This window comes from Ciconia boyciana, chromosome 4, assembly GCF_034638445.1.
Source record: "Ciconia boyciana chromosome 4, ASM3463844v1, whole genome shotgun sequence".
Lineage (NCBI taxonomy): Eukaryota > Metazoa > Chordata > Aves > Ciconiiformes > Ciconiidae > Ciconia > Ciconia boyciana.
The window spans coordinates 102370599-102396316 of record NC_132937.1 but is presented as its reverse complement, the minus strand read 5'-3'; the positions used below and the strand labels follow the sequence as shown (position 1 = coordinate 102396316).

At 45.1% G+C, this 25718-nt stretch overlaps 1 protein-coding gene across 4 annotated transcripts in view; it reads right to left on the bottom strand.

The window, feature by feature from the left end:
- ZCCHC7 (zinc finger CCHC-type containing 7) overlaps positions 1-25718 on the bottom strand; it is a 121072-nt gene that overhangs the window by 90274 nt on the left and 5080 nt on the right. For all 4 annotated transcript variants that reach the window (XM_072860858.1, XM_072860860.1, XM_072860859.1 and 1 more), the window contains one exon: positions 22762-23472. In XM_072860858.1, the coding sequence (XP_072716959.1) occupies positions 22762-23472 (711 nt within the window). The remainder of the gene's footprint in view (positions 1-22761; positions 23473-25718) is intronic.

The following is a 25718-nucleotide window of genomic DNA, read 5'->3' as shown; positions in this document are numbered from 1 at the left end:
GCCCCATTAGGGCTGCGCTCACAGGAGGAATGCGGTTTGCGGAGAGCAGCAATCCCAGCCCCGAGAGCACTCCGCTGCTGCCGGACCACCAAGGCTCCATCTTCGGTCTTCATAAACCGAAGATGGACACTGTATGAACTCACTGTAAAGGATATATGAAGCGTGAGGAATAAGTGCTGGCCTTTGAAATTTCTGTCATTGAAGTTAGTTTATCACAGAAGACCTACTTACTATTAAAAGCTTTTCAAAGTTTTAGTATTGTTTTTCTAATTAAAAAAATAACAGAACTAGTGTATTTAGCTCCATGTGTCATGTATCTTTGCCTGAATTAAGGAAGCCTTGTTATTAATAAGCAAATTAATTTTTGTAAGCGCGGGGTGAGCATCATGAGCAGCAGCCTGAGGAACAACTGAAACTCACTTCAGACTGAGACAATGAACTTTTGCCCCACAAATTACAAAGTGTACCAAACTACACACGCCAGCTCCGGCTGGCTTCCAGCGAGGATTTCCCCGCCTGCTACGGCTCGAGGCAGGGGTACAGCACTGCCGGATAAACCTCTGCTCCCGCAGCATGGGTACCTGACCCACGTCCGCTCAGGCTCCGTACTGTGACCCTCAAGGCTGGCCTATGCTTGGAAGAAAGTCTGTAATTTATTGCAACTGCAATGTACTTCCCGAGTAAGGCCGTGACAGGATCTGAAACGAAACAGCAGCGAGGAAGGGCTGCTGCTGGAAAGGGACAGGAAGGGCAGGGGCTGCGGGACCCTTCTCCCGCCCGTCCCCAAGCCCGCGGCACCTTTGCGGCATGTCTGCAACCGGGGGTGCAGCACCCACCCCCACCAGCGGCCCTCCTTTGGGGCGGGCCGGGGGGCGACCCGCGCCCCACCGACACCGCTCCGCTGCCGAGTCCCCCGGAGCGCAGGGCCGAGGCTCTGCCTGCGCTGGGTCTGCCTCCCGGGGTGGGCTAGCGCGGGGCAAGCCAAGAGCCGGCAACGAAAGCTCACAGACAGGTATACTGCTGGTTCCTCTCCCCAGATGAAGTTGTCACGCTGAAATCCTTTATGGCGGCTATCTGGCCACCAGCTTCGTGGCTGAAAAACAGGCCTTCTCACTCGCTCGCCCCAGCCGCCGTGCACAGTGCCGCTCCCCGGGCAGCAGCCTGCTGCCACTGCGAGGGCTCCAGGCACCCCGTCTCCAGGCTGTGCCCCATGTCCTCCCCGTGCACACCTCACACAGCATGCTCCTCCCTCCCTCCAGACAGACAGAGATATCGTCCAAACCCTCAGCATCTTGCATCACGATTAGTCAGACACCTCCTTTTCTGACCTTGGCACGCGGGGTCTGTTATCTCCATCTTCTATGCTGCTGCCCAGGTAACTCTCCCAGGCCATGACTCCGCACCCTTCACGTGCCCCTTTGCATCGCCAGGGCTCCCCAAGAAGCCTCTCTGCTCTTCTCCCTACGCTTCTAACAGTTCATTCCTGGCAGAGAACAGACGGGGTGGGAAGGGGTGAGACAGTCGTGCAGAGGATGAACGAAGTGGGCACAAATCATGGCAGACGGTGAGGACCGCCCGTGCCATGGCGAGGAAGGCTGGAAGGGCTGGGTGCCACTGCGAAGCACCGCAGCACCGAGGGGTATGCCACCGGGGTTTTGCTGGAGCAATGCAAAACGTACCTGTCATGACTACAGACAAATTAGAAGTTGTTCAACTTCACCTAACACTCTCAATCCGCTCCGTTCACAGTACACACCCAGTTAGCTGCACTGAAGTTAGGACTCTTCAGTATTTCTGAATTCAGACCTGCAGTATTTCTTAGCAGAAAGGTACACAGAAGGGTGCAAGTGAGAAAGGTTGAGGTACCATCTTAAATAAAGTGATTGCTTATAGAGAAGAGAGCTAGAGGATAAGGCTGTGGACTGTGGTTTCTTAAAAATTAAAAAATGGTGACATGGATTTTACTAATATCCATGGCATGCAGATATTGTGAATACACTGACTTCACCATGCTAACTGCACGGGTTAGGCTGTTCCATAAAGGAGAACAAAAAATAGCACGTATGCTACCCAAATGCCCCTGAGAATACCCCAAACTCACTCCTATTTAAATGTAAGTTTTGTTGACAGAATGTGTACTCAAAGTCCATCCTGTAAAAAAATATGAGTAAAATAACAATCAACCATTTCCCTCTGAGTTTACTATAAAATTTTCTTTCTGCGTAGTGCACGTCTTCTTTTCACAAGTCTTAAATGCCACCACAGCTTCTGCATGAGTCTCCATACTGCTTCAGTGATGCTCACCACAAATGCACTGAGAAGTTTTCCGCTGTAGGATTTTAATTACTAAGGTAATACAACCCTCAAGTTTCCTTGAATTACAATCCTGGAGCCTTAAAATCCCACCTGCCCTGCAGGGACTTCCTATGCTGCAGGGTCATCTCCACTTAATAACAAGAGGTCCCTGCCAAATGCTCTTCCTTTTTAAGAGGTGAGAGATTACTGATTTGGATTTCTGCTTTTCCAAACATAAATGAACGTGAGAAACTTGATAGGTTGGAGGCCCCTTGGGTTCAAAATCTGAGCCTGATAACTGGGCTTCTTGAGCTGCCTTATTCATTTACTTGATCAAACGACAGAATGGCCGTTGGCAGGAACCAAACGATGGAATGGCTGTTGGCAGGAAACTCTCCCATTTATAATTTTACAGAGGCATAAAATTTAGATGTCTTTGTATTTATCCCACTTGTGTTCTTAAGCACGACACATTAGCAACCCACATACGCAATGCACCCTAAACACCAAAAAACCCCAGACTAAATTTGCTAACACTGAAGATTCTCAAGATTCAACTTCCAAGTCATAGTCGCTCTTACCACCCCGAGGCTGGGGAATAGCCCGTCCGTCAGCACACGGACACTGACCGTCCGCGCAGCGGGACCGACTACACAAGCCTGCGAGCAGCCCGACCGGGAGCAGCCCGGTGTTCCTCGCCCAAGCCCAGCGGGAGGGGAGCCCCATGCAGAACAAGGTAGCGCAGATGGTGACTGCCAGAGACGGGGCTTGACACCGTTCTGAATCCTGAGCCTAAGCACGAGTTAGCTCCCACTTACCACTGCACACCTTCCCTAGGCCAGGAATTAACCCCGTCATCAGAAGTGCAGGTACACACAGCCAGCCACCAAAGCTCAGGATTGCCAGGGTTTATTCAGGTTGGGCACGAGGCTACGCAAGCACCCGAGCCAATACAGCCATTTCAGGCCATCGTAAAGCGTGGGAACCCTGGCAGCACACGCTGATTGACACAGAGGTGCTGGGATGCTTCTGCTCCGTGCCAGCTGCCGGAGGGCTCACTCACCTCTGGTGCTGAGCTCAAGCGCTTCTGTGCACTGCGCTCCGTGCCAGAGCAGCCATCCTGACCCCAGGGCTCAGGGCAGCACGGTGTAGAGAGAGGCAAGCAGCCCAGAGGCCAGCTTGGTTCCGGGACGTCTAGCAGACTTCTGCCAGAGCTCGTAAATCCTGCACGGACTGAACTACATGTCACAGGCAGCGCATCGGCACTTGGTTTCCAAAACATCTTGCAGTACGTGACCATCAGGCTTTTCTACTGGTTTGGTTACTTCATCTTTTACCTAATGCAAAATAGATGAGTGCCATCACACGCACTGATCCCGTGCTCAGATGGGTAAGAAAAGGTACCGCTTGTGAAAAACCTTCAGGCTCTCTGGATTGGTCTGGATTGCCGTGCTTGCCATTCCCAGACAACCCTCGCCTTGGAGCTGCAGCAGGATCTTCTCCTTCCCGTCTGAGGTTATTTCTTCTGCAGCCAGCCTTCAGACTGTCTGATCGCAGCCGGTCAGCACAGGCTCTCCCGAGCAGATGAAGATAAGCCTTGCTCGTGGTGCTGGTGCAACTGCCTCTGTTCTTCTACCTTTATCCTCGCCCACTTTAAGAGCTTGTTGCACGGGCGACTGGAAGAGGCAGAGCAGCAAAGCAAACCCGGCTCAGCTGACACCACGCACAGAGGACCTTAGCCCAAGCTTCTGCCTCCCACCCCAACACCACCCACAGCTCTGCTCCCGCCTCCCACCTTGTCCTCCAGAAGGAGGGTGCCAAAAAAATCTACAAATAAGGCGACCAGAATTCAGAACTATTTGAACAGTAGTAGCATTGTTGACTGGGGTTCTCCTTAGATCCTGTGTAATTAAGAAGTTACTGGCACTAACACTAAGATGATGGGCTAGACAGAAACGCTGCTCAGCAAACATCAGGAACCAAGACCAAATGCAGCGCGAGCGTCAGCATTAAGACATTTGATACCACCTCATACATTCACCCAATTCAGAAGATTCTCTTTCCTAAGCCACAGAAAATAGCCTATGCCTGCAAAGTGGCATTTAACAGTTGTTTTCCTTTATTCTTTTTTTGGTGTGATAACTAACACACTTTAAGGCCACTATACAGCTGGGTGCTTTCTAGCCCTCATCATAGTTTTCAAAATGTATGAATAATTTACAAATACGACACTGACAGTAGTCCAATTAAATAACAATTTGACTGTATCTTTCAACCTATCACATGTGCCATCAAAAATGTTATCTGCGTAATTCCAAAGACGGGTTCCTCATTATTTGAAATTATGTCAAAGGATTACTTTGGGGTCAGGGAGGTATAGGGCAAAAAGGCCAAGAAGAGTAATCAGAACTCTCAAAGATGGAAATGAAGAGCTTTTGGCAAGACGATTAGAGGCCATTTTCTGTACTTTGGATGATATTGTAACTTGCTGGTGGAACTTGGAAGAGGTGAATAAATTTTTAATCAGAAAAAGTAGAGAAAAAAAGAGCACACTAGAGAAACTGGCAGTAATGTTTTGCCTCTTTCAGGATCAAAAATAAGTATTCCACATTTGGGATGGGGCAACAAGACTGATCACATCCCGCTATGTGTGCCAGCCAGCATGCCCTGCGCCCATACTGCTGTTTCTATTTGGCCAAGCTCTAGCACACGATGAAAGAGGTACATCTTGTTATAATCAGACAGTTCAATCTAAGACTCATGTTGAGAGAAATATAATTAAAGTAGGACAGCTGTAGGAAGTATTTGTTGGAAAACAGTATTCAGGGAAAATTTACCCAATGATCTTTGGCAACCGAAGAGCGTGCTGCTTAGAGGATCCCACCCTGGCAGAGGAGCATCCCGAGAAAAGATGCTGTTTGGACAATGTTCAGTACAGCGTGCCTGTCCCTCCTGGCCCACAGAATACTTCATCAGTGAGAGGCAACTAAACTAAGCAAGCCTCTTATCAACACATTTACATTTACTGTACAAGGAAGTACGCAAGTTGGACACTAAGGGAGATCTGTGACCTAGATCATCATTTTGCACCTCTCGCCACACATGACAAAATTTACCCTGAGTTCTCTTTAAAGCAGCCCTGGCTTTTCCTGGGGAGGAGGATGATGAGGGATTGAAGCGGTAAGAATCCAACCAGCAAACTGGTTAAAATGCCACCCTTCCAAAACTCATAAAAGCAACAGTAGTCTCGCTTTAAAGGAAGTCAAAGAGAGGACTGAACACTTGGTAAGTGTGCAGTAAATTGCAAATGAGAATGGGAACCGTGGCAGGAATTCAGCCCAACAGGACGGCGCCTTTACAAACCCCCTCGTGCCCAAGGGACAAGAGCATACTTGTACAGGGCTGCCCCCGAAAGCCAGCCCTTGTTTGTTTGGTATCTAAAGCAGATTCCTATCCATCACTTAAACATGCCCCCGCCTTATAATCTCTCGTCTGGCAGTGACATTGGGCCCTAAACATTCGGATTTGGTACATCCCAACACTGTTAAATGTGACGCACAGAAACCTTCAAGAAAAAGTAAGCCGCTTACAGAGCCCAACAACAACTTTTATTATGCTTTCCTTCCCTTGGATTGTTGATTTATCTTCAAATACAAGGATAAAGCACTGTAGTATCAAAATGAAGAAAACAGTTATCCTGATACCACATGCTAACACTAAAACATCCTTCCAAAGGTAAATCTTGTTATTGCACTAAAAAGACTGAAGAATTAAATTTCTCCAATATAGAGTAGATATAATAGAAATTCAGTCATTTTTCAGCTTCCAAAATAACTTGTGCCAAAATCTAAGTGAATTATTCATTAATTTATTACTTGTTACTGAAAAAAAAAAGGAAAGCAAGAGTATTCTGTTAAAGACAGACATCACCATTACTGTGGTTTTTACAACCTGCAGTCAAACGAGGATTTTTTTGTTACCTTCCAACTTAATTATAGATTTTAAAATATCATCGTATATTTTATGGAATCCTTTGCACCCTCTCTTGCCAAAAAAAAAAAGGGGGGGGGGGGGGGGGAGTTAAACCAAAGAAGAAATACCAAATGTTACTTTTAAAGTTATGCTTTAGTAGTTGTCATGCAGTCACACTGTGATTTCTGTAAAGCTTTTACAAGATAACTATCTCGTACAGTGTCAAAACTAGTTTTGAAGGAGTAGCTTTCGATAGACAAGTGCTGAAGGTGAAAAAATCCAAAACGCGGCTATTCCAGCTATGAATCACCCCGTAACTGTAGCTGTATTCCCATGCACATCCTGTAACAACATTTCCTACGTAAACTCATCTCATCTTTCTGCCTCAGAAAGATGAGAATGAAATAAAATTGGAAATAGTATTTCTCCATTTTTGCTGGTTTAAGAAGATTATTTAAATGCAAGAAGCTTATTATTTTGCAAATTCATTTCATCTGGTTTCCTGGCGCTTTTCAGCCATTGATATTGGGGTCCAGCACAGAACGCAGCTGAACTTACTAGTGCTAATATTTTATTAGCAGTCTCTGGCATTTACAACTTACCACAACTGTGGATTTTGCAGTTTTTTGTAATTGTTATCAGCAATTGTACATTTAAATTTCAGAAATAACTCATATGCATCTCTTCACAGATCATCCATCCAAAAATGTTTATTATTTGTGTAATTAGAGAAACTATATATGCATAAATGTAAGGATCTTGCTGTAATTAAAAATACAGGGATGAGTTTTGTTAAATAAAATTTGTGTGTACAATGTTGAAATGCATACAGGTAGCATAATCATTTCTGGAAAGATACAATGAAAGTTTATTTTGAAGCTCTATGTTTATACTACCTTTTGTATATATATTACAGAAATTGCCCTATTAACTATGTATTCAGGGGGTGTGGGGATTCAGAATGTAAATGAGCAAGTACCATGTCTTTCTGGGGGGCTCTAAGATGAGCCATTCCCCCCTTTTTCCTGATGTCTCTTTCAGACCACTTCCCTCTCAGTTTTACAAGGGGAAAATAACCTTAACTTCTGAATTAAAAACATATTCTTAAATCACTGATGGTTTCATACTTATTGCCTCCAGACTACTTCACACCATTCTTCTCCCCTCTGTGATGTGCGCTGCCTAGGACACAGTGCGTTCTGCATGAATCACTGAGAGAAGAGCAATAGTAGTGACTTTAATTACTGTGAAAACACATGAAGTACCAGTGAAAACATTGTACTACATTGCTGTACTTGTTCCACTACTTATAAAGTATACTAGAAAATGGAGGACTAACTGTATGTTTATCACAAAAAACTCTATTCCACTGCTTAGAACAAAAAGCTGAAAAATCATGGTTTTTTTAATCAAGAAGCGTATGTGGAGTTAGGATGCTTGTACTATGCAGCTGAATATGGAGGTTCAGCACTGTCACCTGTATACTAATTTGATTAACCAAGTCATTAATCAACTGTTTTCAACCCTAAGCAATGCAAATATTTATGCTCAGATCACTTGTCCTAATTTTTGCTCACTGAACCACACTGACATTGGTCAATAATTAAAACTTAGAATTTTAAGTGTGGGGGCAGGTGAAGAGAGTCTGATACTGATTCTTTGATGTCATTTTGATTTTTCTTCCTTTCTCCTCCTGTCCTTTTTTCTTTTCCTTGATGAGAATTGTTTGAACAGACTCTGATTTTTCATTTGTTCCATACAGAATTGTGTCCTATGTGGCATTTCATTTTATTAATAAACTTCAAAATTACAATAATAAAGTTAAATTTTGGAAGACAAACTGGAACGAACTTGTTGACTGTCTAAATTTCCCATTCAGACTGGAAAAGCATTTTTTATTCTTCTCTTCATCCCTGAATTAGTTGACATTAACAGTAATTTTCATGTTTCCCTCATTGATGGTAAGTATGCCATTTGAAAACAAAACAACTAGACATATTAAACCAGCTCTCCATTTCCTCTAAAACAGGACAGCCACTTAGATCTCAGTTATTCCCCAGTCTGATTTACCCTGGAAACTCCTGATGAGCCCACTGTAGTCAGTCCCATCACCAGGGGAAGGCAGGAAGCACATTCAAATCAGGGTGACTGTAACATTTAATGCTACCATAGCTAACACCAGAAGTCAGCCATCCTTTCCTGCTTCTCCTTTTAATTTCAAGTGGCACACCCAAAGCTAAAACCGACGTAATTACCTAAGAGGAATTACAAATCATGGCTTACTTATGTTGGTTAACCTTAAAAACACAAACCCCCACAATTCTATTGCAGCAAATTTCCCACTGTTCACAGTGGGAAATCACAGAGGTTTTGGTACCTGCGCTGTGTTTGCAGTGCTGTGTTTGTAGTGCTGTGTGCAGTGAAGTTCTGCACGGGAATACCTACAGCTTCCACAGTAAGGACATTTAGGTTTTGGCTGTGATTGCAGGGCATCTGAGCAGCTGTGCTGTCTGGCAAGGGTACTGCCAGCAGTATAACCCACCTGCGCTGGGAAGCTGTCGTGCTTCCTTCGCATATTTACGTTCTCAGAGAAACTACAGAAGAAGAGAGCTACATCGGAATTAAAAGTTGTTCTTGCAGCTGTATCGTTTGTGAACTACTGACAAGGATTTTTTGGTGTATTTTTCGTTTATGTCTATTTTATGAGCAGATGTCCTCCCTGCAAGATACAAACTGGAACGGCTACATAAGAACATCGCCTGAGAAATGGTCTCAGTCTTACCGATGAAAAAAAAATCAGATGTTTGCCAAATTAAAAAGAAAGAAAAGTTTAAATGAAGTTATGTTTAATACCCAGTAAATTTTCACCTTCTCTTACAACACTATAAATAAAGAAAGACTACAAAAAATTTCTTTTGGGAAGAATTCAGTTCCCAAAGAGCCTGCTTGCTCCTGCAAAGTCCTACAGATTTTTAGTTTCACAAAGCAACTCAAGATTAGTCAAGCTTTGAAATAAAAAAATAAAAACAAAAAGGGGAAGAGTGACTTTGAAGGTGCATTCTCTGTGATGATGAATGTGGGATACTAAACAAACAAACCAGCTAGGCTTTAAGTTAACTAAATACATTAGACATAAGTAACTTGCAGGCTTAAAAACAGTTACCCATGTAAATACCACCATCCTATTAATAAAGGAAGTCACTCTAATTCCAAAGGCAGTCCTGTCTTTCTGTCCGTATGAACACAGTCTCAGGTCCAAGTAACTGCTGCCGGATGCTAACCATTTTCCACCCTGTGACAAAGCGTTAGGTGCTCAGCAGATAGCTGCCAGGCTTTCTCAGTCTGCAGTTATGTCCCTTTTCAGTGCTACGACAACACGGGCCGACAAGCAGTTACAGCTCTTTTTTTCCATTTTGATGCAACTGTGTTTCGCTGCCTCAGCACATAGCTGGAACATTTTCATGTGTTCCTTCTAATTATTTGAGCCTGCTGGAGAATGATTTTCAAATGTGTATGTCCACCCAAGGGAAAGTATTTTTCAGCTTTTGCCCTTTAGAGAGTGCACACATGTGTGCCATAAAAAAATTACATCACTGACATACGTCATGAAAGTGTCATTTGTATGTAAAAACTTCACATTTTGAACACGGAGGCTAAGATATGCAACTAACATGCAAACTTCTCATTTAAGACCTCAGGGAAAGAGAGGTTAAATAATGCTTGCCAAAAAGGATTTCTGCAATTTCAGTGTTTTCTGAAGTTAGCACCTTTATGACCATTTTCAGCAAAAGGTAATTTTTAAAGTAAGTAACAAGTATTTGGGTTCAGAACGGCCTGTTAGCCGCCTTCCTTCCACCCCAGAAACTGTAAAGGCAGAACTGGAGACAAAAGCGGGCCGGGTCCTAGAAGCGTCTCCCTCGACTCCTCCACGAACGCAGTCAAACAGCGAAAAAACATTGCAAGGAGAGAAAAAAACCATGATGAACTTCTCCGATGGGAAACTAATCGGTGCTAAGTACACAGCGGCTTACATTTAATCCCGTTAATGCTCAGGCACAGAGGGAAGGAGAAGAGCCACCGCCCAGGCCGACGGGACAGCGGCACTGCCCCTGGCCTTGACCCCGGCCCTGCCGGGGACCCACCGGCTCCGGCCCTCGGCGGGGGCCCCTTCTCCCCCGGCCGCGCCGCGGGCAGCCATCCGTCAAGGAACGACGCTCCGCCGCGGCGGCGGCGGCGGCCGCCGGGGCCCGGCAGCGCGGCGCTCGGGGCCGGGAGGGCGCGGGGGGCCCAGCCGCCGAGCAGCCCCGGCCCCACCCGGCAGCGACGGGCGAACGCGAGGGGAAGGGCTGGAGGGCAAGCCGGCGGCGCTGGCCCCTGCGCGGGCCGGGGCCGGGGCCGGGGCCGGGACCGGGACGGGGGCAGGGGCCGGGGCCGGGGCCGGGGCAGGGGCAGGGGCCGGGGCCGGGGCAGGCACTGCACGGCTCTCCCTTCAGAGCCGCCGCCGCGCCGGGAGCGGCCGGCGCGGCAGAGCGGGACCCGGCGGAGCAGAGCGGGTCCCGGCGGAGCAGGCAGCCAGCCCGTCCCCGCGCCACGCTCCGCGACGCCCTGCACCCTGCCTGAAAAGATCACAGCGAAACACAACGAACGTGACTCCGAGCCGTAATTAAATCACGCTGTTTTCAGAGAAACGACAAGGAAACAGCGTCGCTCCACCTGCGCTAGGCTGCTGCTTGAAAAGGAAAGAAAACGCAAAACGCACAAGTGAGTGCCTGATGCCTGGTGTTTAGGCTTCCTTTTTGACAAAAGGGTATAGCACTAGATCATTTTTAATATTTGGTTTTCTCTTCAGAAATCTACGTTTCCAAAAGATTTTTTTAAAAAATGGGTACACTGAAAAGTAAGTATGATAAAAATGTGGAAACAAACTAAATCACTACTACATTAAAAGCAAAGGTCAGCAGGGTCGTATTTCGCATGAACACAGGGAGTGGACGGCCTTCACCACCAACTCGCGAAAACCCCAGAGAGCAGCTCGTGGGGAGGCGTACAACCTAAGTCACACACGCGCTACAAATGCCAACTGCATTGCCCCTCTGCTCTGATTGCTGACACCGATTTCTTAAAGGGATCATCTGCTTTCCTACCTTAAATTTTATGCCAAAACAAAATTATAATAATTAAAAACCTGATGAGAAAATCCCTCTAATACACGCCCAATCAGCTTTAGTTATAGAAATATCAGAAGTACAGTTACATGATACAGAAACCGCGTATGTCCTGAAGAGCAGCTTCAGGGAATTGTTTTGTCTTGGGCTATCACGCGCTGAAACCTATCACACATACTTCAGCCATCTCAACAACGAATAAAGACTGGAAATGCTGCTGCCCCCCTCGGAGGCATATTTTGGAACGTTAGAGAAATCTCTGTTCAACGTTGGCAACTTTTTTCACTTCAGTTTTCTTTGTAAAGCTGCATACCAGACGTCCCGCATGAACACAATGCAAGTGGAAAAGCTGAAGCTCCACATACACATCTGTGAACATACGTACAAATACATACGTGTGCATATGCTTACAAGTGTGTGCATGTACGTTCTTACACGCACTGACAGGAGTCCCGAACCCATAGCGCGAAGGGAGCGAGCCGCCAGGTTCGGAGCCGCGGCCGGAGCCCCCGCGCCTTCGGGGGGAGGGGGAAATCCCCAGAGCTCTGCAGCTAAAGTTTTACACGTACAAGACACAGTTACCGACTTAGTGGCTTACCTTCAGGCAGTGTCTAGACTGGGAAGTAGGTACAACGTTAACGCAATTACTGTCACCACAGAGGCTGTGTGACAGGGTGTTTCGCTGCCTCTGCTTTACAAGGGCAGAGAAAACTCTGGTGTTTCACCATGCACAGGGAGTTTCAAAAAGAGACCGAAAAAAGCATCTGGCAGCCTCCCCCCCCCCCCCCGCCCCTCTCACTCTCTGGTTATTGGGATTTTAAAGGAGTTGATGGAGGAAGATTTATCGAGTACTGAGGATGCCTGGCCAGGACCTTGCTGCCTTGCTGTTTCTGGTGCTTCAGGACTCTGAGGAAGGACGAGCGTGCCACAACAGCCCGCGCAACGTGATGCAACAGCAACAAAGCGCAGATAAATCTACCCACTTTGAGCAAAGAATTGCTTTGTGACTGTCGCCAAAATCTGCTATATCCAATAGGCCTCCTCAGTGTCTGTGAGTATATTCCCCTCACCTACACTTCAAAAGCGGTGAAAAGGAAGAAAAATGACCACCGTGTATCAAACCTGACACTGTACAAAGACAGCAGAGGAACTCACAGAATTAGCACCAAACTAGTGACAAAATACATCTTGGCAGCCAGTTCTGTGTGTATCATTTTCTACAGTGTGTGGGCTGCTCTGCAACGTAAGCCATACATCACATCCACCACAAGAAGTCCAGATGAATAGACAGAGCTTTTATTTTCTTATTTTCTCACTTCTAACGATGTCATTATCTCCCAAGACACATTCAAGATACTTGGCACTGTTGCATACAATGTAAAATCAGAGACATTCACAAGTGTATTAGAGGAAAAACAGCAGACGTAACCACCATCATAGAAAGTGATTAAAGGTTGAACCTGGCAGATGGGAAACCTTCCTGGAGCCAACAATTGTCACATAAAAAGAAACAGCTTAAAGCTAAATTCCACAACTGCAAAAACTGCCATGTTAATGGGAAATGCCGCTGTTAACCAGAAACCCTCAGCAGAGGCGTTGGGCGATGGGCTGCTCATACAACCTCCTGCGAGGTCCTTGGCGTCACCCTCACCTCTCCCACCTCCAAGGGCGATGGGTTCCTGCCGGCTGAGCGGCTCGGCGGAGGGGAGCGGCGTGCCAGCGCCGAGAGCTTCCTGGGAGAGCCAGGGCATTGTGAGCATCGGGCAACTGGACAGGTTCTGGTGACAAAAACCTCCCTAATCCAGTTTCTCTGGAGATTTGAGGAGTTACTTCGATTTACACGTGGCGATTAGAAACTGTCCCCCCACTGGTGGGGGGGAACAATACAGCTAGTTAACACGGTGGAAGCGAGTGCAGGACTGCGCTCAGCCTAGAACACGCTGGATGGGGGCTCGGGGCTGGCGAACAGAGCAAGGTTTGCATCAACATGCACCCACTTCTTGCCTGCAGATGCCACCATTCTCACCTGGTAAAAGGTGCTGGAGGAGGATTGTTGCGTGTGAAATACAGTCACAAAAGGCATACAATACTTAGCAGTAAGAATACTGGAAATACAAATTATATACCTTAACAGAGGATAACGACAACCATTATAATCATCCCAGGAGTCGTTAGCTTGCGTTATAGGTATTGCGTATATATACCTGCATATGCACAGATACTATAATAGTCTAAGGATATGCTTCCGTCTCTCCTCCAGATTAGAAAAGAGCCACTGAATACCAGCTATCACAGGATTAACGGTCACTGGGATGGTACCACAGCGTCAGTTTTCCGTGCTCTTCAGTAAGAAGCCGGCAGACTCTCTAACATGCTGCATGGGTGCCTATTTCGACAACGCAGCAGTTCAACTCACTTGCGGTTCAAACCTTCGCAGCGAATCCCGTCCGTACCAGAAAGAAACGGAGTGAGTTCTCTGCAGCAAAAAGGCCCCAATTTCTCTGGAAGCACACCAGTTACAGCCTAAGGGCTCACAAAAGTATGTGCCATCCTTCTACACTCCTCTGAATGTCAGTTTTGCCCACAGGTTCGAAGCACAAAACCACTTCCACTAGATGCTACTGTAAACAGGAAGACACATGATAAAGCACTAACAAGCCATTTTATTTCTCCTATTAGTCCTTCTCTAGACTTTTATTCTGTTTTAGAATTCATTAATATAAACTCTTTTTCCTGTGCTTATTCCACGCACATATCTGCATGATTTATGTCCCTTTGTAGCCCAACTCAAACTTTACTTTTTCCCTTTTTAAACCCTTAAGTCCTTTGTCTTCAGTATATTCTCTATTGCATTTTTTAATTACTTAAAAATCTTGAACTTCTCCTTCAGAAGGATTAAATCAGTGTTCAAAAATTCAATTGCAATATGAGAGTTTTCCCCCACCTGTAAGAAACCCAAAGAAACAAGGACAAGGAAGAAAGATCAAACTGATGACAGAAGTGGAAAAAAATTTCCCCTTATAACAATCAACAGAACAGCAAAAAAAGAGAAAAAAAGTGAAAAAGTCACCCAGAATATATGACCATGTAAGCATGGGCACTCTTGCAGAAAACCTAGTCAGCAATCCAAAGCCATGGGAAATTTAAATTAGAGCTAAGGTCCACAATAGCAGAGAAATCTGTACAGATAAAAGCGCCTGCTCAGGTTGCAGGTATACTTAGTCTAGATCTCTTCAGATTTGCAAAGGAACTTTATTAGTTTTATTAATTTTTTTCTTAAATAATCAAGAGATTCGAGTGTATCCACATTACACGGTGAAGAAGATTAAGTTTTTTCCTTTAATCAAAATATCCATATGCATGTGCTGTATCTTCCAAATGGTGGGTGGATTCCCACTGCTTATTACTGCTCCGGGGTGCATTCTGCTGTAGTAACTCATGCACAAAAACACTCCTACTACATTTAAGTAACGTTAAGGTTCTAGCAAACACAAGCAAGAAGAAACCCCCCGAATCACAGGAAAAGCCCGAGCGTTCAGCAGGGCACGGTGCTGAGGAAAGCAAGCTGATAAAGGGTTTCAGCAACGCATACACAAACACAAAAATCAAACTCAGTGACATCAACCTCCCCTTCACACGCAGCCGGCGTGACCTGGCACCACTCCGTCCATTTGTCCTTCTGAGGGGGAAGAAGCGTGCAGCCCCCAGCCCTGCGCGCCTGGCCCTGCTCAGGAGGAGGGACAGGACTGGGAGCCACGGGCAGGGCGGCCGCGGGCCCTCAGCAGGGCCCCAGCCTGGGCACGGGCACGGCCTGGGCAGGAGGACCAAGGGCCGCGGGCTCTGACCCGCCTGTGGCAGCCCCTCCAGCCCCCAGCTTCGCAGCAGGCGACGGACAGCGCGGTCCCACGTGTGTGGCTCACAGCCCACACGAACGCCGCTCCCAGCGCGGGCTACTTCCAAACAAACGTCAGTTTTGCGCCGAGACGTCTTCCCTGCCTGCTCTTCCATCAGCCGACCCCTCCGGCCGCCCAGCGCCCGCGCTCGGCCTCCCCGGCGGAGACGCCGTGCTCCAGCTGGCACGACAGCTTCGCTGGGCGCTGAGGCGACCCCCCGAAAGGGGACGCGGAGCCACCGCCGACGTGACACGGCCACGGCCACTGGGCACCGGCGTGCCAGCAGCCTGCCTGGCCTCACGGAGAGACAGCAGCGAGTGGAGAAGCAGCAATGTGCGTGCAGAGCGTGCTGTGAGCTGCCACGCAGAGCCACCAAGAAATAAACCCTTGCTTTCGGGGGGTTTTTTGTGATGTTGGAATTTGTACATGGACCACACTAGTAAGTCTTGCTGCTTTTAACAAATGCAGCACATACCATTAGGTATTAATAATAAAAATATTTTAATTGCTAAGCCAATCTTCACCAAGAAATCTTTTTTACTTTTGAAAGCAACTTTTGCTGAAATTTAATTCAGCAGTTCCACAACTTCGGCACCCCAAAAGTACAGGGAAGTAGTATTTAAGCTATTTAAGTAGTTTTTCTGTGGCCTAACAAAATGAAAAATTTCTTGTTGACATTTTTGTAGAAAAAGTAAGTTGGTGCTACAAATATCAAGACTCTAGAACAGAAACATACTATATCTTGCAAAGGTTGTGTTCAAATCTATCTGTCAAGGGAAAAGGTAAATTAAAGAAGAAAAGCACAACTTACTGTACTTTTTTGTCATTTTATAAATAAGCTTACACCTTTCCCCCATTTAAAAATACACTGAGGGATTTGAATAACAGCACAGAGAGAAAAAAAATACAGATGTGGTCAGATTTTTGAATAGTTTCTGTAGTACCACTCAGAGTTAAGAGAAAAGTCATACATCTAGAAGAAGCCATTTAAAACACTGATAGTTAACAAAGCGTATTTCCTTTTTGAGCATGGCTGACAGAGATAAAACAATAAGCTAAATTTATCAGAGACTGCTATTTCTATTTTGACTCCATAAGCTGTAGTTACTGCTGCTGAATAGAAAACTCTTTCCTACGTTATTTTTTAGGGAAGAGGCAAAAATAAAATGCTTTCAAATTCCTTTTTTTCATTTTAGGCATATATTTTTTTTATGGTTTCATTCACTAAATGTTCAAATCCCTTTTTTTTTTTTTCATTTTACAGATGTATTTTTATTATGGTTTCTTTGACTAAATGAGAGACTTGACTACCAAGGATAAAAATCAGCGCATAGCAAGACCTCCAAACCTGGAAAACAAGATGGAAATGGAAGCCAAAATGGAAAGCTGAAAAAACTGCTTTGGAAATACTAGCTTGCACTTTATTTTATGTTCACTATTTCTTTTTGTACAGAACAGTTTTACAGGACAGTAAGAGCAAAAGTGGACATAAAACCCCATGCCTCAAGTGAAATGATTTGCCTCTTGGACGCTGGCTTCCTTTCACAACTACTTTCAACAGAGAAAATTAAAAATACTCGTATTTTACCAAATTCCAGAAGTAAATCTGTTAGGAAACACAAAAATGACTTCACCTATTCAGACAGCTAGAAGGTCATGTGATAAACAGATTTAAAAATATCTCATAACACCCCATAAGCTTCAGCTGAGTTTTGTGCTTTCTGCTCCGAGTCTTCTGCTCTTCTGTTTGTCTGAGGCTACCACCAGCGCCAAAGGTACACCAAGTGCAGCTTCCACACTTGTGGAACAAGATGCTTAAATAAAAGCAGTGTGTCATCCTTGGAGCAGAGCCTCTTTGTGCCCCAGGGCTGGGGCGAGCTCCGGCTAAGCAGGCACTACACCGCACAGAAGCTGAGCCGGTCCCTGGTCCGGGGGGCTGCTGCTGGCAGAGGGAAGGACCCCCGGGGCCCCCCGAGCAGCACCCATGGGAATCGCTCAAACTATCGCAGGCCGTGTCACTGTCTGCATATGTCACGAAAACGCGGCCAGAGCTGCTAAGGAGCCTGCACCAGGGCTTCTGATGAGGCTTGCAGGCTGCAGAGCAATGATCATGGAGGGTTTTTGAAGGTAATGCTCTTTACTAGGGCAGACCGATATCCAGCGGCTGTTACTTTTAAGAGCAACTTCTCGTGCCAGAAGTAGTAGTATCTCTAGCGAAGCTCTTGGAAAAGCCTTGCTATTGTGTTAATAAGAAAAAAATCAGAGCCAAGAAGAAAACAACCATTCCCTCTCTGGGAACCCAGCAGAGTACGTATGTGCTGTTTTATAAAAACTTTGGATTCAAAACGAGCCACACACACCACACTTCACAAACCTGCCAAGCCCAGAGTGCGATCACATTAGCCCGTTGTCTCTGAGGAAGGTACTGGGTGGGCAAAGGAAGAAACAGGGAGAAGATAAATTGTTTTTTGTACCCCTTAGTGGCCGGACATCAATGCTGCAGCTTTGAAAGCTGTCTCTCCAAAAGCCGTGAGGAAAAGAAAAAAATGCAGAGATTAGGACTGCAGCTATACATGGGAGAGGAAATATGTTAAAAGGAAGTTTTTAATGAAGGAATGGATGAAAGACTTCCAACTACAGGAGATTAACGTTCTTATCATATATACTGTTATTGCAAAGTGGAAGAAAAAGGGGTGGGAGAGGAGAACCCTCCTTCAAAGACCTGGAAACTCTCCGACTCTAAAAATGAATTCAGTACATTTGGTACACGGTACAGTTTGTAATGATTCCCTTTGCGCACTTTCTTCTGGAGTCTAAATGTTTAAAAAAAACAGGTGAATCATACCAAAGCCCTAGATTTGCTGAATTACCGATTTTTAAAATGCCATGTGAAGCAGGTAGGACCCTTTTTGCAAAGTAACAAGCAGCAGCAGCAGCAGCGTGCACTTTTCCAAATGCCTTGCAAGGAAACCCAGAGATGATCAGGTGGGGGCAAGTACCACACACAAGTACGTGGTCGCTGTCTTTCAGCTTGGCTGACCATCTGTAATTCAAATGCCTGCTTCGCTTCCAAGCTATGCACGATCTCACCACAGAAAAACAAAGTCAGGATAAGGACAGCCAGAGTCACTACAGACACAGTAAGTGCTTTCCCCGGCACTCCTCTCTGTGAAACAAGAAAGCCAGCGCCCATCTTCATATCCCAAATAATGAAAGGTTGCCAATCAGCTGTACTTGCTGAGAAACCAGCAGACACATGACAAAAAGTTGGATTTTACAGAAATATGGGGGCAAATATGGTTTTGCTTAACATGGTATGAGACAAGCAAAAATAACAAGTGAAAGGCATCTAAAGCCATTTGGAAAGAGGGCAGAAAGGGAGGAAAAGTTTTCAGCTCTGTACTGAACAGCAGTGTTTGTGGACCAGCCGTAACTTTCAAGATGTCAACTGAAGACAGAAGGGTACGGGTGAATCTTGATTCACCAGCAGCAACCAGAGCTCACTTCCCAAGGCAAAGGGACATCTCTTTCTGTCACAGCAGACGATGGTGACTGAAGCTAGAAGGCCGCATGGGGAGAAGACTCTCTGCACTGGAGGCATCAAGAAAACATTACTCGTTTATAGAGAATATTAAAAATAGTGAGGCTGTTAGACAAGAGCAGGGCAGGCAAGTAAGAGGTAGACGAGTTAACAGAGTAAGGATATATGCCTAATTCCTCTCCTTGAGGAGTTATTTCTGACTTCAGTGGAACCGCAGCGTCTCTGTTTCAGGGACTTGGACATGAAAACAGACTCATCAAATGACTGACACAACTGGCTACTCTCATAGTCAGAGAATCGTTCACGTTTCAGTTCCCTTTTTAATGTGAAGCAAACTGGACACTAGACACACCGTGACACAGTCATGGGAGGTCTATCCCATTTACACAGTCACAGGCAGTTTTGGGGGAGAAGGGAAAGGGCAAGGCTTCACCAGTCCATCCTCTATGTCCAATCCTTACTGATATTGCAAGCCCTAAAATAGCAATTTACATACTGTGTAGTCACCTAAATACTTGATCTCGTTCTTTAGAAACCTTGAAAACAGAACTGTGCACGTCTCAAAATAATTTAAATGAATTGGCAGAGAATATCTTTGAGAGGATGATTTGCCAACACACATCTTTTTTAAATGCATTTCTTCCTTCAGATTTAAAATTTTTATGTGTACGTTTCAGCAAAGGAGTCCTTTATAGTCAATAGAACTGGAGATACAATGCTGCCTAAGCTCAATATACAAATTATGGTCACTTTACATTAGGAAGTTTTATGGCTTTTGTTCCCTAAGACTATTTTGATGCTATTTCGGCTTTTCATTACATACACACATACATACAACACCACTTTATTTTAAGCCTGTCTCTTTGCATCCCCATCACCAAACATATTAGAAATAGAGCAGCTGAACCAAACTTTCGCACGCCCGAGCTACCTGAATAACTGGAATTTGGGATGCAGTTGAGAACCAGGGGTCTGACCGGAGCCCGGTCCTGCGGTACCCTCTCCACCTCAGGTGCACACCTGCCTCGGGGCCAGCCCCAGGGCACGGGCCTCTGCTCTGCCCATTGCGTACAGCAGATTCAAACGGATCAACAACATTAACTTGTTCACAGCCAGAAGAAATGCGCAAAGGTTAAGGATTTCTGCAAAGTCCTACATACGCAGAAAGGCAACAGCTAAAATGAAGAGAGATGTGCGTGTACAACTAGCACCTGCTCCCAAACGGCCGCGTGTGCCTGGTGCACGTTCTGTACGTCCCACAGCTCCAGGCACGAGGCTGCTGTTGGCAAAACCACTACTGCTGTGAGGCAAGGCGCAAGGAGGGGTTCTGAGGAGGTTCTGACGTAGCTTTGAGAAGAAAAATCAGAGTAGGAGAAGAACTGTTATATTTATGAGCTTCTTGTGTGACTGCCTTTTGACTTCCCATTCGAGCATCTCAAAAAATGTTTACATTGCCTACATTAAATTAAACAGTTTTAGTTCTGAACAGTATGACAGGTTTAGACAGCACAGGAAAATTCTGCTTCCGTTACCTGCTTTGAATGTGGCTTGCTTATTGTCAACATCTATAAATATATATATATATGTATGAATAAGAAACATTACTACATTTGTTACAAAAACATACCATAAGTTAGCAAAACTGTCTCCTGATATTAACCTCCCATACTGATTTTTAAAAGCCTCTCCTGGTTAGCACTGGCACAGCTTTATTAGAAGACCACAAAGAATGAAGACATGAATTTTCATTTTCATGTTACACCTAGTAAACATAATCACTCCAATAAATTAATTACAGAATGTTTCCCAAAATATGTATACGTAATTTTCAAATGTGCTTAAAGTCTCAAGCACTGTTTAAACATTTTTCTATCTTCTGTTTTTTTGGGTGATCTTTAGTGCTACCATCAGCAACTTTGGTACATAATTCCAAGGAGATACAGAGTAAACCGAACAAAAGAAACCTAACTCCAGGTCATTTGCCTGCCCAGCAGTTACGAGAAAAATAGACTCTACCCAGAAAACGTATTAAATGTGGTATGCACAGACTGCATTGCTGTTACAGCAGTCGCCACACGGCACCAAACATTTGCTCCCCAACAGGCAGAGTAATTTAAGAAAAAGACAAGCTAATTGGCTCTAGTTTCAAGCAAAAGGACAGGATATGGAAAGACAAAAAGAAAGGTAGTAATGAAATTTAGCAACTTCAAGCTAATTCTTAGAATCTCCATTTTATAAGATTTATAGGGAGAAAATATTACATAAACTCCAAATATAATGTGGCTGTCTGGGTTTCTGGCCTGGCAGCTGAATGCTCTGCCACTCTTCTGGGATCGCGCTGGGAATAGGGAAAGCATTTCTTAAATCTCTGAGGCTTGGGCAAGCACACGGGCATCTTTAATGAACCGTCTGAGATCAAGTGCACATTATGGCCTGTTTAGCCATGGACTATGGATAGCTATGCAAAAACATACAGAAGAACAACTCTAAGCAAAAAGTTATTGAACATTTATGGGCAAGAAACAGATGTTTTACCAGAAAAGAAGGCAAAGACAATTTCTCGGCTTTCCCCTCTCAAACAGCTTAGTAGCAGCATGTGAACAGCAGCATCCTGAGGAAAAACTTCACTAGTATCAGCCTGCAGATCAGCGCTGCAAAAGATTTCATTTCCCTGCACCCAAACCCACCTCATTTACATGTGCACCAAGTAAAATTATGGTATACTTTTTTTTTTTTTAAATTAAAAAAAAAAAAGTCTTGCAAAGGTCCCTAGTGCTGCAGCTGACCTGGCTAGCCTTGCCACCGAAGCAGCCTTCTTTCAGGTAGTGTTTTCTCTCAGAATGGCAAGGGGCGCTGTTTCTGGAAATGATCTTTGTGCTTCCAGAAACTGGTGGGCAAGAAAAAAGCATGGCTGATCATCTAAGAGAGTTTTTAGTTGCTGGTGACAGGGTATGTATTACATAGTATGATTATTACAAACACGTATCTAAGATCTGTCGTGCTAACTGTCATGTTTACTAACTTTCTGCACAGTAACATGGAAGAATATTTTGCAAAATATCAAAATGTTAGATGTTAGTCTAAGCGGAATCTCTCTGAATTATTCAGTGCAGAATCCATACAAGAAGTTACAGTAAATTTTAGATCAATAGCCCCAGCTGCCAGACTCCTGAAGGAGTGGTTACAGAATCTGCTTCTGGAAGGGGAACCAGCTCAGAAGGTCTCCCCTCCATTCCTTACCCTCTCCTGTTACAGTTCATCCCTTTCATGAGTTGCAACTTCTCTGGTCCAGCATACAGCAAAGCCTTAACAAGCACTGGTGTCTGCACCGCTGGGGGGCAATGAGGCAAGGCAGACGGGGCAGGGGCAGAAATCTCATCACACAAAAAGAGGAACGACACTGCTCCCTAGGTTATGAGCACTGATTACCTTCCTGCCCTGCAGCACTTTTCCGCAAACTTTTTATTGTTATGCAGTTCCTAACTCTGATTTTCTTTATGTCTTTAGTTCTCAAACTGTTTTTTTCTACGTACTTTGTTTACAATAAGAAACCGTTGTATTCCCTCTTTATTTCTCCCCCCCTCCCCGCTGCAACTTCTGATACGCTCTTAGGAATACAAAAGATACAGGAAAGTTGGAAAGTTCACATCATGAATCACTCTGATACTACTTCTAAATTTCTACCAGCAAAAATGCTGTCTTTCCATATACAACACTACTGAAGTAATGGTATTGAAATGGTATAAATAAACAGCTATTTCCTTCATCATAGTTTTGCACCCATCATTACGCACTCCAATTTGCTTTCTGTTTATCTTTCTTTTCAAACATTGACATCAGTACAAATCCTCCCACACACAGAAGAACAAACAAGTGATTAAAAAAAAGTACTAACCTTCGCTGACAGGAGTTGCACAGCCTTCGAGGTTCAACATTATATCTTCATCTCTGTCATCTGCACCGGCTCCCAAAAGCATCCAGCTCTCGACGTTATCACTTTCAGATATCAAGCTCTCCTCCTCCGAGCTATCATCTATTACCAACACGTCTTGGATGGCATGAGCTCCACCAGAGGTAACTGGGTTAGGCTTCCCACTGGTGCTTTTCCTCTGCCTTGAAATGTCTGTGCCTGATCCAGCAGGAAACAGGGTATGACAGCCAGCAGCTTCGGCATGATTTGGTGTGGAAGATCCTGGATGGATATGTGTTTTACCTTGAGCTAAAGAGCCTGTTGACTTCCTGACTTTGCTTTTGTAAACACTGTCTTCATCTGGTGTATCAGACAAGACGATGATCTCAGGGTCACCTGAAAGCTGAGCACCACGATCCACAAATTCGGTGATTTTCTTGTCTTCATACCATTTCTCAGTTAGAACTGAACTATGACCCGTGACTCCTGCAACATCAGCTTCTTCATCCATTTCCAGCGTGCCTATTTCTCCAAGATTTTGGGAATAGTGGATCTGGCTGTAGAGATGAAATTCCACCTCACTATCAACACTCTGCTCACTGGATGACTCCTCATGATAAAGTTCATCTTCATACGCTTCAGTATCCTCAGCATCTTCATATCCAACAAACATTCTGGAAAGCGAATAGTCTGTATCTACAAAAACCCAAAAGGCTGTATCAGAATGGTCATGAATGTATGCCCAAAACCATGTTTCAAATGATACCTTTGGTCTTCCTGAAACTGCTAAGGTTAGTCATAGAGCTCTGCGTACAGAAGATAAAACCGAGCAGATTTAACAGCTACAACAATCAATGCTCAAATCTGTAATAGCAAAAGCTACTTAAGGGTGCATCTTAACTACTTTAACCTCATGGACTTTGGCTCCTGAAAGTTGCACTTAATGTGCTTGCAGCTTCCACAGCTCCTCTCCATCCTGGGTTCAAAACCAGGGTACCTGCATAGATCGGGAGCCAAATGAGTGTCTGAATCCGAGTTTTGATAGTTTGGCCAACTAGTGAAACAAGTTGCAAAGTACCCAGAATTAATACTAAGTAACATCTTATATACATACCTGAAAGAGCAGGGAAGGAACATCCATCAATATTTGACAGAAGTAACTTGTAGCCTATCTACACCTGGGCTGCAGAGCCACCTGAACTGGCACTTCAGAATTTAACCCTATGACGAGAAGTGCTAGGGCTATGATACAGAAGTACCCAGACACGCTCTGCACAAGCTCAGGTCTGAAGGTAGCATAAAAAAAGAGTAGTAAAGGTAGTATACAAATCTGCAGCCTTCATACAAACCAGCACATCACATTGTCCCATCAGGACTTACGAACTGAGTTACAATGACATGAAAATGCAACTACAGTGCTCTTAGACCTGAGGAAGATACACCTGAAAACAGTGTCTGCCCAGCTCAGCGTTAGCTATGACATCTCTGTGCTGCTACCAGTTAAGCAGTAATTACCTACAACCTTTAACGGCCTTTTTGGTGGATCTAGGACTAAAGCCCCAATTTCCCTTCTCATGTACTCAGCAATACTGCTTTTTAAACAAATAAGCTGTAAGAGCTGGCTGATGGGACAAAGTGCACCCCCAGCAAGTTTGCAGGTGCTGCAACACTGGGAGGAGTGGTTGATAGACCAGATGGTTGTGCTGCCATGCGGAGGTACCTCAACAGGCTGGAGAAGTGGGCAGAGAGCATCCTCATGAAAGTCAGCAAAGGTAAATGCCAAGTCCTGCACCTGGGAAGGAGACAGGGTGGGGGCCCACTGCATGGACAGCAGGTTTGCAAAAAACGACCTGGGGATGGGAGAAGTTGACCATAAGCCAATACACTTTTGGCACAAAAAAACCATCCTGGGCTCCTGAAGAACATTGCTGGCAGGGTGAGGGAGGTTATCCTTCTGCTCTAGTCAGTGCTCAGGGGACCACATCTGGAGTGCTCTGGGCTCTCCCGTACTAGAAATGATGGACATACTGGAGCGAGTGCGGCGAAGGGCCACTAAAATGATTAAGGGATTGGCACATCTGCCATGCGAGGCGAGGCTGAGACTGCTAGGACTGTTCATCCTCAAGAAGAGGAGGCTCAGGGGGATCTTATCAATGTACATAAATACCTGTTGGGGGGGGGGCAGTAAATAAGACAGAGCCAGGCTCTTCCAAGTGGTGTCCAGCAACATGATGACAGGCAGCAGACACAAAAAACTAAAATACAGGAAATTCCACTTAAACATAAGAAAAAAACCTTTTTTACTCTGTTGCCCAGAAAGGCTGTGGAGCCTCCGCCCTTGAAGATGTTCAAAACCCAGATGGACATGGCCCTGAGCAAACTGCTCTCGGTCACCCTGCTTTGAGTCAAGAGGTTGGATGAGACAACTGCCAGAGGTTCCTTCCAGCCTCAGCTATCCTCTGATCCCAACCCACTGGCGAGCGTCCCCAGAGTTCACTACCTACTTGCTAGTGAGACAGAAAATCCAGAGACATTCTGAAGTTACTTTGCTTAACTCACGGGATATGTTATTTCATTTACATGACCACATCATGCATGGAGAAGAGGAAAGGGCACACTTTCTCCGAAAAGTCTGTCTTTATTTCTGTGTCACAGTTACTCCTAGGGAAGCCAACAAGCTTTTTTAGACATGAAAACTGTCAGACGGAGTTCAGTTTTTTTAGTTTTGGAAGGAAGTTGCATGGTATTGTTTAAATTAACATACTGATACACATGTACAAAAATGTAGATTCAGGAGCTTTGTACATAAGTAATTTGTGCAATTATGGTATTTAAAGAACCCAAAGTCTCTTATTATGACAGCTTTCTGTGCACACCCTGCAAGAGTCCTTCCCTGATCATAACAGATTTGACCTCATTTGTATTCCTGGTATACCAGAAGT